The following is a 16,749-nucleotide window of genomic DNA, read 5'->3' as shown; positions in this document are numbered from 1 at the left end:
ACATACAAACTCCTTACAGAGAGCACGGGATTCGAACCCTCATCCCAATCACTAGCTCTCTAACAACGTTGAAAACTCTTAACAGAGAAAACGGGATTCGAACCCTCATCCCAATCACTAGCTCTCTAACAATGTTGAAAACTCTTAACAGAGAGAACGGGATTCGAACCCTCATCCCAATCACTGGCTCTATAACAACGTTGTGCTAACCGTGCAGCCCATTTACAGGACATAAACAGGCCCTTCAGCCCAACTCGTTCATGCCAAGCTGAGCTGGTCCAATTTGCACCCTTATCCCTGTACCTTTCCTATCCACGAACTTGACCAAAAGTCTTTTAAATGTTGTAATTGTATCCTGGTCTACCCCTTCCTCAAACAGATCATTCCATATACCCATACCCTGTGAGATAAGTTCCTCATTAAGTCCCATTTGAATCTTTCCCCTCCGCCTTAAATTTATCCCCTCTAGTTTAAAATTCCCCCGTCTTCGGGGAAAGGATGTGACCATTCACCTTATGGTTGCCCCTCTGGATTTTCTAAGCTTCTATAAGGTCTCATTTGCTCCATGGAACACAATCACAGCCTACTTATTTCTCTTGGTAACCCAACCCCACCAGTTCCGGCAACACACAAGGATCTTTTTTGCACCCTCTCACACCTAATCTCATCCTTCCTTTCGTGTGGCAACCAGAGCAGCAGACAATAATCCAGCTGTGGTCATCACAACATCTATGCACCTGTAACACAACACCCCAGCTCTCACTCTCCTTGCTCTGTTCAATGAAGGAATAAGTGTCGTACATCTTCTTCATCACCTTGTCTACCAGCAGTGTCATCATCTTCAGGTCTTTCTGTTCTACAATGTTCCCCACGGCCCCATTTTCATGTTGCTTGTGCTATACTGGTTTAACTTCCCAAAATCACTTCACCCTTGTCCAAGTTAAATTCAATTTCTCTAACATTAACCACGTTCCTAGTTGACGTAGACCCTGTATTAACCCAACACAATTTTCTTCATTGTCCACCACACAAACGATTCTGGTTTCATCCACAAATTTAATGATCATGGCAGCAAGGTCCTTATCCAGTACATGAGAAGCAACATTGAACCCTGACTCTAATCAGAGAAACAACCTTCCGTCAGCTGCCTCTGACCCTACTACCAAGTCTATCTTGAAACCAATAGATGACACTTGGTGCTCTGTGATCTCACCTTCTGGAACCCTCTACCATGTGAGACCTTGCCAAAAGCCTTGCTGAAGTGCCCGTATTCATAGACTAGATGACACTTGGTGCTATGTGATCTCACCTTCTGGAACCCTCTACCATGTGAGACCTTGCCAAAAGCCTTGCTGAAGTGCCCGTATTCATAGACTAGATGACACTTGGTGCTATGTGATCTCACCTTCTGGAACCCTCTACCATGTGAGACCTTGCCAAAAGCCTTGCTGAAGTGCCCGTATTCACATGATGTACTGATACCACCGCAAAAACATCTGATGGGGGCCATCTGAAGAGACATCCTTGCTGACAGGGTTGAAAGCACCTGTGTTTCTGTTGCTATCCATTCTAAAGAAACCTCACAGGAAGGAGAGCTGAGGGGAGAAGGGAGAATGATTGGGGGTCTCAGAGGTTGAGGATTGAAAACTGATTGAGGATATTGAATGAAGATTGCTGCTGGAAATATACCAGAAGGCAGATGGGATGCTGGAGATGGATGACTCCATGGGATTGAGTGGTCAGAAGGATCAGAAGATTGGAATTATCCAACAATCAAGAGCATCAGAAAGTTGGAAGTGCTGGAATTGGAGAGGATTGAAGATTAGGGTAGTGACGTCCTGGGATCGGAGGTTGAGGGTGGATTGGGGGTTTGGGAGGGTCAGGAGAGAGATGCTGGGATTTAGGAGCAATAGGGATGCAGGGAATCTTCTTGGTTCAACGATTCTCAACCTGGTCCTTGGGAGCACCAGGAGCAGCTGCGTGGTTGCAGAGCGATGACATGTAACAGTGTGTGTACAGAATACAATGCCTCTTAGTCTGAGGCGAGTCAGAAGGATGAAAGGCGATGAAGGAGCTTACTTATCAAGCATCCTAATGCACTGGGTCATGGCTGCCTCTGGAGGGAATAATGATACTCACTTCTTGTACAGCACGGCCTAGGCTGCCCAGAAGGTTACTGATGCTGTGTGGCATGGGTAATGATGCCATCCTGTGCATGCCTGATGTGTAAATGGTACTGGAGGTGCATTTCTGAAATGAACTGATCATCATATCATCATATCCAAGAACTGTAAACAGGGGTTTTAGTGCAGAGACGGTTATGGGGAGATGGAGCAGGGGTTCGAAACAATGAGCAAACTGAAGGAACGGATGAGGAGAAAAGGTTTCCAAAGATAGCAGGCAGTGAGACAACTCAAGGGCAGAGATTATTTGTACGGGATGTGAGGACAAGGCATATTCTTTACGTGGCAAGTGCTTAAAACCTGGAAAACTTGGCTTGAAAGAGGTTCGAAAATAACTTCCAGAAGGAAATTTGTTAAATATTAGAAAAAGAAACAAAATCTGTAAAAAGCAAGGGAGAAAACAGAAAAGTAGATCCATTGGATCGGTCTTTCAAGGAGCTGGCTGGAACAGGATGGGATGAATGGCCTCCTTTGGTTCTGATGCTGATCTTGATTGGGCAGGGGTGAAGGTCGTGAGGTGGGCGGGGGGTGATTGGGGTCACCAGAGTGATGCCACTGCAGATTTCCTGAGTTTAAGGAAGGCTAATGTGCTCATTCATGACTCTGTTCTCAGATCATGGGTGTAGGTCCCAAAACATTAACCCAGGCAGTCGTTCATCAGACGGAGAGGAGGTCCAGAAGGAAAATCATTTTGGGATCCATGGAGAGTCTCCATAACAAAACCTTTGTCCCACAGAAACTAAATCAACTTGTCGTGCACAGCAATGACATTCCCAGGACACGACCAAGAGGAGACAACATTAGAAGCACAGTTTTGGAGTTTAGGTAATCAGATGTCAGAGTGGCTCTGTGGTGGAAAACGAAGGAAATCCCTGGACAGAGGTTCCTGGTCACCCTCTTCTACTGAGAGCCCACTCACAGTGCAGTGGTGAGATCCAGAGCACCAGGGGCAGCACAGGGCATCGGCAGTGATGTGGCAGGTAGTGCTCCACGTAATGTCTGTGAGAGCACACTGATGGGCCACATCCAGGAACACCAGTGAGTGTGAGACACACACACACACACCCCATGATCACCAGAATGTGTGACACACACACACCCCATGATCACCAGTGTGTGTGACACACACACACAATGATCACCAAAATGTGTGACACACACACACCCCATGATCACCAGAGTGTGAGACTCACTTATACATACACAGGATCGCCAACGTGTGTGTTACACACACAGAACACCCAGGCTCACCAGTGAGTGTGGAAAGGCACACCCCCAACATCAACCTGTCAGTAAAAGCAAGGCAATACTCAAACATGCTGCGTGTGATCTGCCGAGTTTCTCCAGCACTTGTGTGCATTGCACTACAATCCCAACGTCTGCAAAAGTTCCTGTTTAACTTGAGCAATAGCAACATTTTTTTAATAAAATAAAGCAGCATTAACAGAGTTTGGAAATGACATGCATAAAAATTTAAAGGAAGCAGGATGTGTTAACATAGTCCAGCAGTGCAGACACAAGTGTTACCCTCTCTGCCCAATAAAATTAAATGATATTTTTGAAACATCAGGCAACTGGATTCAGCCCAGGACATCACAGGCAACACATTCCCCAGTATTGAGAACATCTACAGGGTACACTACCATCAGGGAGCAGCAGCAATCATCAAGGACCCACACCACCCAGCACACGCTCTGTTCTCGCTGCTGCCATCAGGAAAGAGGTCTCGGTGCCACAAGACTCGCACCACCAGGTTCAAGAACAGCTGCTCCCTCCACCATCAGACTCCTCAACAACACACTCAATCAGGGCCTCATTTAAGGACTTACTTGTTCTCTTTGTATTGCACAGTCAGTTTGTTTACTTTTGTTATCTGTTTATAGTTCTTTATGCTGTGTACGGTTTTTTGCTCTACCAATAAGTGGTAACTCTGCAGGAAGTCACGTGTGCACTCTGACAACAAATCTGAAGAAAGGGAGGGTCCACCAGCAAACAGAGGGAAGGGGTTGGCTCTGATGTGAAGATGCTGTGGCCAGGAAACTTTAAACCAGATCGCCAGGAAAAATGGTGGTGGATTTTCTGCATCGTTCCTTGGCCAATTTAAGTGACAAGAAAAACATCACTGGGAACTCAGCTTGAGACTGTGGTTGCCAACAGGATTACAAACAGAAATGGCTCATTTACACTTGCAGCTTTGTTTATGATACAACATACAGCTTTCCAAAAATAATACTCAAGACCACATATTAACAAAAGGGTTCAAATCTTAAAATTATATGTTTGTGATTTAATGAGCTGATATGGATAATTTACACATGCAGTGATGGAATCTTGGATAGAAAAAGCCTCAGCTGGTTTCTCATTGACTAGATCCCATGACTTGTTTTCACAGAGCAGGTCACATATCAGAGAGCATTTAACTGTGAGATTCAACAATAATTATCCTTGGCTTTAATGGGGTGAAGGTGGAATGGGGTGGGGTGGTAGAACAAGATAAAAATTATGGCACTCCTGTAATGGCAGCACTGGCGCTGGTGTGCACCCACGAGAGCTGGAGAAGAGACAATACGACCGTGGGCTTCAACTGCCCATTCTGACTGCGGTCAGCTCTGTACAGGCTTTGAATAGCCTGTTCAAGGAGCTGACGGTAGTTTTATTTAAAACGCCATGACCGAGGGGTCTGTGCCGAAGAATAAAGTTCCAATGACCAGCAGCAGCCGTGAAGATTTGCAGATTCTATGGAAGTAGATTCTGACAGAAGAAATTTCTCCTCAACTCTGGCCTAAACAGGCAATCCTTTATTTTGAAACTTTACTCCAACAGCATCCACCCTATCACTCTTCCACAGAACGTTATAGGTTTCAAGCCACTCGATTTAAAAAAAAATCAACTGCTTTATTCCAGCCACCAAGGAGGTCAATTTTCTCTACATTCCCATAACATGGAGACCAAAACCGTGCACAAAACTCCAGGTGCAGCCTTGCCAATGTTCTGCAAACTTGCAGCAAAACTTTCCTACTTTTATATTCCAGACCCTACCAATAAATACAAACATTCCATGTGGCTTCTGAATTACTTGCTTAATCTTTTGACTTTTAGGGATTAGAACCCTTTGATCCCTTCGTCTCACAGCATTTTGTGGGATCACTCAGTTTAAATAATTTGCTTTCTTACTCTTTCTCCCAAGGTGGATAACCTCAGATTTTCCCACATTATACTCCATGTGCCAACATCCTAACAAATCACCTAACCCATCCATGTGCCTTTTCAGGCCCTCTGTGCCCGCCTCTCAATTTGTTAACCGATCCATCTTTGTGTCATCAGTAAATCTGGCTGCAGTACATGTGAACTCCTTGATCCAAGTCATTACCACAGATACAAACCCCAGCACTGATAACTGTAATACTGATTACGACAGCAAAAAGAGTATATTTATCCCAACTCCCTGTTTTCTATTAGTTAGCCACACTATGACCCTTGCCAATAGTATGAACCCCCATGAGTTCTTGTATTATGTGGTAACCATCAAGAGTCTTCTGGAGCTTCCCTTTATCCAGTTTGTTATCCAATCTGAGGCGCCTGCAAGCTCACACCAAGACACAAGAGAAACTTGTCCGTGAACTACTCTTTGCAGACGATGCCGCTTTAGTTGCCCATTCAGAGCCAGCTCTTCAGCGCTTGACGTCCTGCTTTGCGGAAACTGCCAAAATGTTTGGCCTGGAAGTCAGCCTGAAGAAAACTGAGGTCCTCCATCAGCCAGCTCCCCACCATGACTACCAGCCCCCCCACATCTCCATCGGGCACACAAAACTCAAAACGGTCAACCAGTTTACCTATCTCGGCTGCACCATTTCATCAGATGCAAGGATCGACAATGAGATAGACAACAGACTCGCCAAGGCAAATAGCGCCTTTGGAAGACTACACAAAAGAGTCTGGAAATACAACCAACTGAAAAACCTCACAAAGATAAGCGTATACAGAGCCGTTGTCATACCCACACTCCTGTTCGGCTCCGAATCATGGGTCCTCTACCGGCACCACCTACGGCTCCTAGAACGCTTCCACCAGCGTTGTCTCCGCTCCATCCTCAACATCCATTGGAGCGCTTACACCCCTAACGTCGAAGTACTCGAGATGGCAGAGGTCGACAGCATCGAGTCCACGCTGCTGAAGATCCAGCTGCGCTGGATGGGTCACGTCTCCAGAATGGAGGACCATCGCCTTCCCAAGATCGTGTTACATGGCGAGCTCTCCACTGGCCACCGTGACAGAGGTGCACCAAAGAAAAGGTACAAGGACTGCCTAAAGAAATCTCTTGGTGCCTGCCCCATTGACCACCGCCAGTGGGCTGATATCGCCTCAAACCGTGCATCTTGGCGCCTCACAGTTTGGCGGGCAGCAACCTCCTTTGAAGAAGACCGCAGAGCCCACCTCACTGACAAAAGGCAAAGGAGGAAAAACCCAACACCCAACCCCAACCAACCAATTTTCCCTTGCAACCGCTGCAATCGTGTCTGCCTGTCCCGCATCGGACTTGTCAGCCACAAACGAGCCTGCAGCTGACGTGGACTTTTTACCCCCTCCATAAATCTTCGTCCGCGAAGCCAAGCCAAAGAGAAGAAGACATCCTTGAAGAATTCCAGTAAATTTGTCAAAAGAAATTTAAGTTCCATAAAACCATATTGGCTTTGTTTTATGCCTATAATTTTCTAAATATCATGGTATGACTTCCCTCATAACAGCTGCCAGCAGTTTTCCAATGACAGATTTTAGGCCTCTAATCTCTCAGTTTTCTTGAGTAATGACCTCTCCAGAACCCATTGCATTTTGCTGGATTAAAGCCAATGTATCCATTATCTCTGCTGTCATTTCCTTTATGACCCAAGGACACAAGCCAAGAAGCCACGCTGAACCAAGCCATGAAAGACCCCAACAATGAAGACGCTGTTTACATCCGGTACCGCACGGATGGCAGTCTCTTCAATCTGAGGCGCCTGCAAGCTCACACCAAGACACAAGAGAAACTTGTCCGTGAACTACTCTTTGCAGACGATGCCGCTTTAGTGGCCCATTCAGAGCCAGCTCTTCAGCACTTGACGTCCTGCTTTGCGGAAACTGCCAAAATGTTTGGCCTGGAAGTCAGCCTGAAGAAAACTGAGGTCCTCCATCAGCCAGCTCCCCACCATGACTACCAGCCCCCCCACATCTCCATCGGGCACACAAAACTCAAAACGGTCAACCAGTTTACCTATCTCGGCTGCACCATTTCATCAGATGCAAGGATCGACAATGAGATAGACAACAGACTCGCCAAGGCAAATAGCGCCTTTGGAAGACTACACAAAAGAGTCTGGAAAAACAACCAACTGAAAAACCTCACAAAGATAAGCGTATACAGAGCCTTTGTCATACCCACACTCCTGTTCGGCTCCGAATCATGGGTCCTCTACCGGCATCACCTACGGCTCCTAGAACGTTTCCACCAGCGTTGTCTCCGCTCCATCCTCAACATCCATTGGAGCGCTTTCATCCCTAACGTCGAAGTACTCGAGATGGCAGAGGTCGACAGCATTGAGTCCACGCTGCTGAAGATCCAGCTGCGCTGGGTGGGTCACGTCTCCAGAATGGAGGACCATCGCCTTCCCAAGATCGTGTTATATGGTGAGCTCTCCACTGGCCACCGTGACAGAGGTGCACTAAAGAAAAGGTACAAGGACTGCCTAAAGAAATCTCTTCGTGCCTGCCACATTGACCACCGCCAGTGGGCTGATATCGCCTCAAACCGTGCATCTTGGCACCTCACAGTTCGGCGGGCAGCAACCTCCTTTGAAGAAGACCGCAGAGCCCACCTCACAGACAAAAGGCAAAGGAGGAAAAACCCAACACCCAACCCCAACCAACCAATTTTCCCCTGCAGCCGCTGCAACCGTGTCTGCCTGTCCCGCATCGGACTTGTCAGCCACAAACGAGCCTGCAGCTGACGTGGACTTTTACCCCCTCCATAAATCTTCGTCCGCGAAGCCAAGCCAAAGAAAAGCTCCATTAGTTTGTTGGTACTTCTATTCCTAACTTCGGTTCTCCCAATGGCTCTCGATTATTGTAATTGAGATGTTTTTCAAGTCATCAAGTTTATTGTCATCTGATTGTACAAGTACAACCTGATGAAACAGCGTTCTCCAGTCCTCAGTGCAAACACACGCAGACGCACAACCAGACATAACACACATACGGATGAACAATACATATGCAGGACAAGTATTATAAATAAATACAGATAAATAAATAAATAGTTTTGTATAAATGAGGGTTTTGGATGTTTAGTGCGATCAGCTCCTTTGGTCGTTCAGCATTCTCACTGCCCCTGTTCCTCAACCTGGTGGTGCTGGCTCTGATCCTCCTGTATCTCTTCCCCGACGGGAGCAGCTAAAAGATGCTGTGTGCGGGGCAGAAGGGAATTCTCAATAATTTTGCACATCCTCTTCAGACAACGATCCCAGTAGATCACATTGATGGGAGTTGGGGAGGGGGAAAGACATGAATTTTCTTTTTCTTTAGTAAACATTTTACACACACACACAAGCATCTATTTAATGTATAAATAAAAGTTTAAAGATTGTATGAATATATTTATGGAAAATGAAAAAAAATTTTTTTTAAAAGGCAGCCAACACCATAAAGGAGCCTGGTCACAACCTCTTCTCACTGCCCCCCTCAGATAAGAGATGCAGAAGCCTGAAAACCATCACCTCCAGCTTTTTTCCCCAACAGTGATCAGGGTCTTAACCATCCACTTTTAAGACCACCTTATTCTTTTGCATGATGGTAATTGTGAATATTGAGAATCTATCATTTCTGTCTTTTGTGTGTATAACAAGGTACAATGTGTATAACAATAAACTTCCCACTTCCCTCCAACATGAGTAGCAGCCAAATATCCATCGAAGCTGCCACGATAAAACCCTCTTGTTATCCAGCAGCTTTCAATCAGTTAACCTGAAGTGCCGGCCAATTTCCTCTCCAACAAATTCACTTTCTCAATGGGCATCAGGCGAGAGGGAGGTGGCAGAACTAAAAGACCAAGAAGCTTTGTCACTGTGAGGAGGCTTAACTAACCAATTGTCTGAAAGTCGGATTTTTTAAAATGTAGACATACAGCATGGTAACAGGCCCTTTGGCCCTTCTAGTCTGTGGCTAGTCCCACTGACCTGCACCTTGACCGTGGCCCTCCGTACCCCTCCAATCCATCTATCGGTCCAAATTGATCCCGCATTCACCACTTCAGTTGGCAGATCGTTCCACTCTCCCGCCCCTCTCTGGGTGAAGAAGTCCACTGTAATATTCCCTCTAAACCTTTGCCCTTTTACCCTTAACCCATGACCTCTGGTTTGTATCTCACTTACCCTCAGTGGAAAAAGTCCATCTACATTTACTCTGTCTATCCCCCCCCCCTCATAATTTTAAATACCTCTATCAAATCTCCCCTCATTCTTCTACACTCCAGGGAATAAAGTTCTAACCTGTTTAACCTTTTTCCCTGTAACTCAGTTCCTCAAGTCCAGCCAACATCCCAGTAAATCTTCTCTCCACTCTTTCTATCTTATTGATATCTTTCCTGTGATAAGGTGACCAAAACTGGTCCACGCCATCCAAGTACTCCAATTAACCAGCAACTTTGTACGTTTTTTCAAGAGTGGGAGGAAACCGGAACAACTGGAGGAAACCTGCGCAGACATGGGGAGAACGTACAAACTCCTTTCAGACAGTCCTGATTCAAACTTGGTTGCTGGCGCTGAAACAGCGTTGCGCTAACCATGTCACCAAATGATGGGTCAAATACAAATGCTAAAAATATATCACTGGTGTAGTATGAAGAGGTACTGAGGGTTTTAGATCTTACCATGATAGGGACGAGAGCAAAGGTTCTCGTCGGTGTTGTATATCTTCCACAGGCCCCCGGGCCCTGAGCCTTCAGGCTGCAGATTTAGGATGCTGTTGAGCTGCCTGCCCAAACTGTTACAATGCCAGCGCATCTGGGCGGATTCCTGGTCGCACTCTGTCATGCCCAGGGTGGGCGCAGTCTCATTCTTCCTCTGGGTGCTCAGGCACTGCTCTGACCCTAGGTTAAAGAGACGCAGCCTGGACACCCACTTCCACTGCTGGTGGGTGGAGCTCTCGTTGCAGGTCAGGGCCAGCCCTACATTGGAACCTCGACTCTCCAGGCAGCCCCTGCCCTTCTCACTGTACATCAGGAACACGTTGGCATCTGCAAGTCAAACGTATGTTGTTAAAACTAAAAGAGCCCGGTTAGGAGTCGTCAACATTTATCTTAAGAGCAATGTCTCCTATTCCACCTGGGCAGTCTGCAGCCCAATGGTATGAACATAAAACTTTCGAATTACAGCTAGAGTTCCTTTCCTTGTTTGTCTCCCTTTCCTCCCCTACACTTTGATCCTTTTCCCACTCACCCTCGTCTAGCTCCCCCACCCATTCTCTTTTCCCTCCCTCTTTGGTTCCATCCTCTTCCACCCCCACGTCTTCAGCTTTCTTCTTCAGGAAAGAGGTACAGGTGCCACAAGACTCGCGCCTCCAGATTCAGGAACTGCTGCTCCCCCTCCACCATCAGACTCCTCAACGACAAACCCAATCAGGGACTCATTTAAGGGCTCAGACTATTGATTATGTTCCCCCTCTGCATTACACTATTTGTTAACTTTTATTTATTTGTTTACACATCTTCTGAAGAAGATTTTTTTGCACTACCAGTAAAGTGACAATTCTGCCTTGTAGGCAGTTGTGGGGGCTTGGGATGCCTTGTCAGGGATAATGGTGGAAGCTAAGACATTGGTCGCATGTCAGAGGCCCTTAGACAGACACATGAATGAAAGAAAAACAGAGGGTTATGGGGAAGGTAGGGTTTAATACTTTTTTTAAGGGAGGAAATTGAAGGCCGAAGGGCCTGAACTGTTATACATTCTAATACCTTCCAGAGAGCGAACTGAATGTTCAATATTTGACTTGATGAATTTTGCTTGCCATTTTCCACTCCCTCCAACATGCTTCCAACCAATTAAAAGCTCGGCCTCCTACGTGTTGACCTGAAGTAGGTGAGTGGCCAGTTTAGTAGGTTGACTGAGAAGAGATTAGATGGGTTGAAGTGCCACCTACTAAAAGGCACACGTGCAACACACCCTTCACATCGAACATCCTTCTCTCTTCCACTTACAATAATAGTCATTATTAGTTGCAGTTTCTGCCTAGTTTGGCTTCAAGTGCAAATTTTCCCAATTTGCAGAGTGTTTGCAACCAGGTAATGAGGAAGGAAATGATTCCAGCTCTGGATCTCAGGCCTCTGAGTCATTTTCACTCAACACTAAATTCCCACCTCAACATGGTGCCTCCAATAAGGATTTGGTACTTTCTCATCTTCTGCCAACTCCCATCAATTCCAACATTTTCCCTTGAGCTTTAAATAGCGTGTTGTGATGAAATTTTCCAAAGTTTTTCTTGGGTGCACCGATGCTCCATGTCAGAGGCCCATTTGGCCATATCAGTTGGCATGAAAAAGCAGTTGTAAAATATCCCATCGGATGAAATCTCGAAAAGGCAGTGGGTGATGGTTAAATTTCTGATTTGCTTTAATTGGCAAGAGGTGCTTAAAATGGGGCTGTGTGGTCTTGAAGCCCTGTAACTGAAATGATTTACATTTGTAATCTGAAGTTTTTGCTTGCTATTAGATCCTTGCAACTCTTGCTGCAGGGCAAGAGCTAAACAGAAAGAGAAAATGTTGGCTAAAACTCAGCAAGTCAGGCCACATCTGGTGGATGAAAAACCGAGCTACTACTTCAGGACAAAGATCTCTTGACAAAGTTCTGACAGAAAGCAACACAATTGTCAGAACACAATTCTGATGAAGGCTATTTGTCCTGAAATCTTAAAAACACACAGAAAAGCTGGAGGAACTCAGCCGGTCTCTCAGCATCCAAAGGAGGTAAAGATATATTACCGATGTTTCAGACCTCACCCATGGATGCTGTGAGACTGGCTGATTCTTCCAGCATTTCTGAGTGTCTTTACTACAGTCACAGTGTTTGCAGACTTTCATGCTCCACTCAATCTGAAACATTAGCTTGGTTTCTCTTTCCATAGATGCACCCGGACCTGCTGAGATTTCCCAACTTTTTCTGTTTTTAAGATTTCAAGCATTTGCATTTTATTTTTTTCATTTCAGTCTATCGGTAGATTATGGGATGGAGAAACACAAGAAGTGTAGATGCTGGAATCTTGAGCAAACTCAAGAAGGTGGAGGCAGTGGCAGATTCACTACCACCTGGGCCCCGAGGCTGAGCTTTAGTCAGGCTCCCCCGACCTTGCCCCACCCTTCCTTGAATGGAATAAAGTGATGTTGTTATATTAAATAACATATTAGGGTGGTCTCCAAAGTGGTCAATATCAACCCCCTGGGGGTCAGGGATTATCCAAGGGTTCAAAAAATGCCAGGGGGTTGCAAGGGGAGGGGTCGATAAATGGTTGGGGAGGGAAGGGGGGGGTGAGTAAAACCCAAGTTCCCCGCTCCTGACCTTGCCCCACCCTTCCTTGAATAGAATAAAGCGATGTTGTTATGTTAAGTGGTCTATATCAACCCCTGGGGGTCGATGGGACTATCCAAGGGTTCGAAAAATGCCAGGGGATTGAAAGGGGAGGGATCGATAAATGGCAGGGGGGAGGGAGAAGGGGGGCAAGAAGAGCCCAAATTCCCCACTCCTGCCTGGGAGCCTAGGCTTAAGCCTACTCAGCCCAATGGTTAATCCGCCACTGGCTGCAGAGACTCATCGGTCAGGCAGCATCCATGAGGAGAAATGGCTAATCGACATTTCAGGTCAGGGCTCAAAAAAAAGAGTGTCAATCTGAATCAGGGACTGACCATTTCTCTCCACGGACGCTGCCTGGCCTGCCAAGTCTCTCCAACTTCTCTTCATTATGGAATCGTCTCAGGGAGACGATTCAAAGGTAAAACATGAAAGTCTGCAGACAACGTGGTTGAAATAAAAGCACAAAGCTGGAGAAACTCAGCAGGTCAAACAGTGCCCTCTACATAGCAGGGATAAAGATACACAACCAACGTTACAGGCTTGAACTCTTCACCATACCTCGTCTTGTTTGAAGGTTCATTATTTTTGGGTTTTGGTTAGTAAGTTTCCGCAACGAACTACTATGTGGCTTTTCCATTAAATTGTGAATTACTATTGTTAAGAAATTTTTAAGTATTACTCCTAAATTACCTTTGTCAGATTCTCAATTGAAATTGATTAAGTTAGCCTTAGTAACAGCAAGAAATGGTATTGCCGTTACATGAATAATCTCTGATTAATTCTTCTTGCAAGAGTCTGCTGCTGTCACCCCAACTATAGAAGATATGGAGTATTTGATTTCCCCGCTGAACCAAAGGGTCTTCTCTGAAAGTAGTGCTGGTGTCTATGCTCATGCCCAATGTTTCTACTCCACCAGCATTCAGGCAGAAGAAACTAGAAGACCATCCAGGAAATCTCTCAAGAAGGAAACAGTGCAAGTCGTGAGAATAGTCCCAAGGATTAGCATTCTCTTGCACATCCACTTTTAACCTATGGAATGGAAGGCCACCGGTGTTTGCAAAACAATGCTTTAAACAAATTAACAGCAGGGATTGCACTTTAAAAACTCTTTTGTTTGCAGTAAAGAATTTTGGTACATCCTGAATTTTAGAAAGCAGGCCCTTCATCTTTTGAATGTGCACATTTTAATTGCTTGCAAATGTTGTGATTGAGTGTTTCGTGATTCTGATGTAAACAATACAAGGGGGTCTCCTTTAAGCATTTGCAACTCCAGAGACAGTCCTCTGGCTCCAATCCACTACAGCATAGAGTTGATTGTGTTTCCTTCCTGTCAAAGATGTCAGTCTCTGGCATGAAGTAGCCATGCCTCACCACATTGGTCCCACAGTAGCCCCCTTCACACTTGCATCCCACTAAATTGGCCATTCAGTGTCCTGGGATAGGAATGGGGGTTTGGCTTTTCATACTTGACCACTCCTAACTGGGACACTGAATGCTTTCACACTTGCAAGGAGCCATCCCCAGGGTCAGGACTGTTCTACCTTCTACTGGTGATGTCATGACGCATCGAGTGATGGCGGACCTGCCCTAAATCCTGATCAATGTATTATGATCTTGTATTTGAACAAAATTAATCATGCCTAATTATAACATAATTAAGCTTCATGTACAGCTCAGTATGAGCCCTTCAGCCCCTGTTGTTGTTGTGCCAGCCTATATATACCTTCGTAAGGGACCGTGAGAAAGTGCTGGCAATAAATAGCAATAGCGGACAATTTTTTTAAACAGGATGAGAAAGCTGGTAGCGCTTTAGTGCACAATTTATACAGCATGGGAAAGTTTGTAGCCCCATAGCGCACAATTTATACATACCATGGGAAAAAGCGATGGCGGACTTGCCCTCCCAGAATTCCGTGTGGCGGAGAAAGGGCTGCATGCACATTCATGAAGGGGATTTGTTGCCGCACGACATTCTGGGAAGTCAGGCCTGCCACTGCTTTTTCCCCACGGTCTTTATAAATTGTACACGACAGGACTACCAACTTCCCACACTGTTTAAAAATTGTCCTCAATTGCTATTTATTTCCTCTTTCTCTCCCCCGCTGTGACTTTCCCACGGCAAAGTTTATACCTTCATTTTAATCTTTTCTTTATTCACGTTCCTGTATTCACACAAAAACTTGGGTCATTTCAATCCCCCAACACAATTGCCCGTTTCACACCTGCCTTATTGCAACACTGGCATAACGGGGATTATACTAGGGGTCAAGGCCGTCATTCCCCGGCGAGAGATGATTTTGCTTTCACACTCGACACTTTAAAGGCCGATTGCGGTTAATTCCTGGGATCACTTGCAAGTGTGAAAGGGGCTAGTGAGTCAAGAGGTGGGATGTCACGCGAGCAACCAGCTTCTCCAACTCTGATTAACCTGCAGTAACAATTTTCAGATTCCTGTCTTTTTTTTCTTATCGTCAAAAAATAGAAACAGAAAATGCTGGAAACACTCAGTGGTTTTACAGATGCCACCTGGCCCACATAGGGCAACATCCACAGAAAAAGGAACGGAGTTAACAGTCCAGGGTGGACACCTTTGTCAGAGCTGCCAATTCAGAGAGTTCTGATGAAGGATCAGAAAGATGTGACAAAGGTGCAGAGATATTTGGCAGGTCGAGATATTTCAGGACAAAGAGTGGAGTCGAACAGGTGACATAAATCAGCTGGCAATGACAGGCCAGGCGCAAAGGGCCGAACTGTCCCTCGACCCTTCTCCACCGCTCACAGCTGACTTTGTGTCTCATCCCATTTCCACCTGATCCCCTCAACCCTAATTTTATTAGCATCCAATATTCTACTGCTCTCAGTTTTTGAGTAGCTTAATAAATGAACATACATAGCATTCCAAGGTTGATCACTGCAGCCCTCAATACAATGAAAATTCCTTCTTACTTCAGTCCTCATCTCTTAAATATCAGCCCTTATGCCCATGTTGGCTCCCAGAAGTGCAATCCCATGTCCCTGCATCTCTGAACCCCACACCCCCTCCCTCTCACACACATCACCTCTGCTTTCATCCTCTTTGCCTTTATTCTACACTAAGGAACAATTTACAAGAGCCTCTTTATCCCCTGACCTCTAAGTTTTCCATCATTTTGAAACAACCTCCCAGCATCAACAACAACAATCCCACTTGGAATATTGTGGTACTTCCCAGAGTATTTCCTACTCAATCAAAGTGAAAAGGACAGGATTAGGGGGATTTAATGGTGCTGTTAATTAGGTGCCGTCAGTTAGGAGAATATTAATAGCAAAAACCTTGATGAAGGTGTGATTGGTATAGTTAGCTAAAGAGTAGCCTTTCAGCTCGGAAACCCTGGGAGAAACATTAACTGAAATGATTTCAGACGTTCTCGCTGCAACCCCATTTGAACAACCCAGAAGCAACTGTAATTGAGCACCAGACGGCAAAGTGAGATGAGTAATCAAGCTTAAGAGTCACAGCAGATGAAGATCTCTACCTACTTCTAACCTGAACCGCACCCAATGAGCCAGCAAACTCCCAGAAATGTCTTCAGAGATTAAATCTTATCAAGACACCACGATTCCATAATGTCACTGCGGGGAGTTCGAGAAGAGGAAGGTATAATTCAGGACGACTTCTAATGTCACAGTGCAACTGGGAAATTTAAAATCATTTGATAAGAAAACTGCAACGTTCAAACCACCAATTTAACAAAAAAATCTTCAACAGATTAATTAACATCCACGAGGGGAGGAAAGTACGTCAGATCTTAGAGATGTCATAAATATTTCTGTTAAATCGAAAAAGGAGGCTTAAAAACTGTCCATATGCAACATTTTTTTCGACAGTAGATGGTGTGGAACAGGTCACCAGAACCTATAAATTCTCAAGAAACTAAGCAAATATCTTTGGCTTGGCTTCACGGACGAAGATTTATGGAGGGGTATGTCCACGT

General features: G+C 45.4%; 1 protein-coding gene across 1 annotated transcript in view; it reads right to left on the bottom strand.

Annotated features, from left to right (window-relative positions):
* Positions 1-10,446, bottom strand: part of mrc2 (mannose receptor, C-type 2) — a 134,971-nt gene extending 124,525 nt beyond the window's left edge. The window contains exon 1 of the mRNA XM_069905084.1: positions 10,084-10,446. Coding sequence (XP_069761185.1) covers positions 10,084-10,432 — 349 coding nt within the window. The 5' untranslated portion in view covers positions 10,433-10,446. The remainder of the gene's footprint in view (positions 1-10,083) is intronic.
* Between the last annotated feature and the right edge of the window lie 6,303 nt (positions 10,447-16,749).

Source organism: Narcine bancroftii, chromosome 12, assembly GCF_036971445.1.
Source record: "Narcine bancroftii isolate sNarBan1 chromosome 12, sNarBan1.hap1, whole genome shotgun sequence".
Lineage (NCBI taxonomy): Eukaryota > Metazoa > Chordata > Chondrichthyes > Torpediniformes > Narcinidae > Narcine > Narcine bancroftii.
This window is presented reverse-complemented; position numbering and strand designations above follow the sequence as displayed.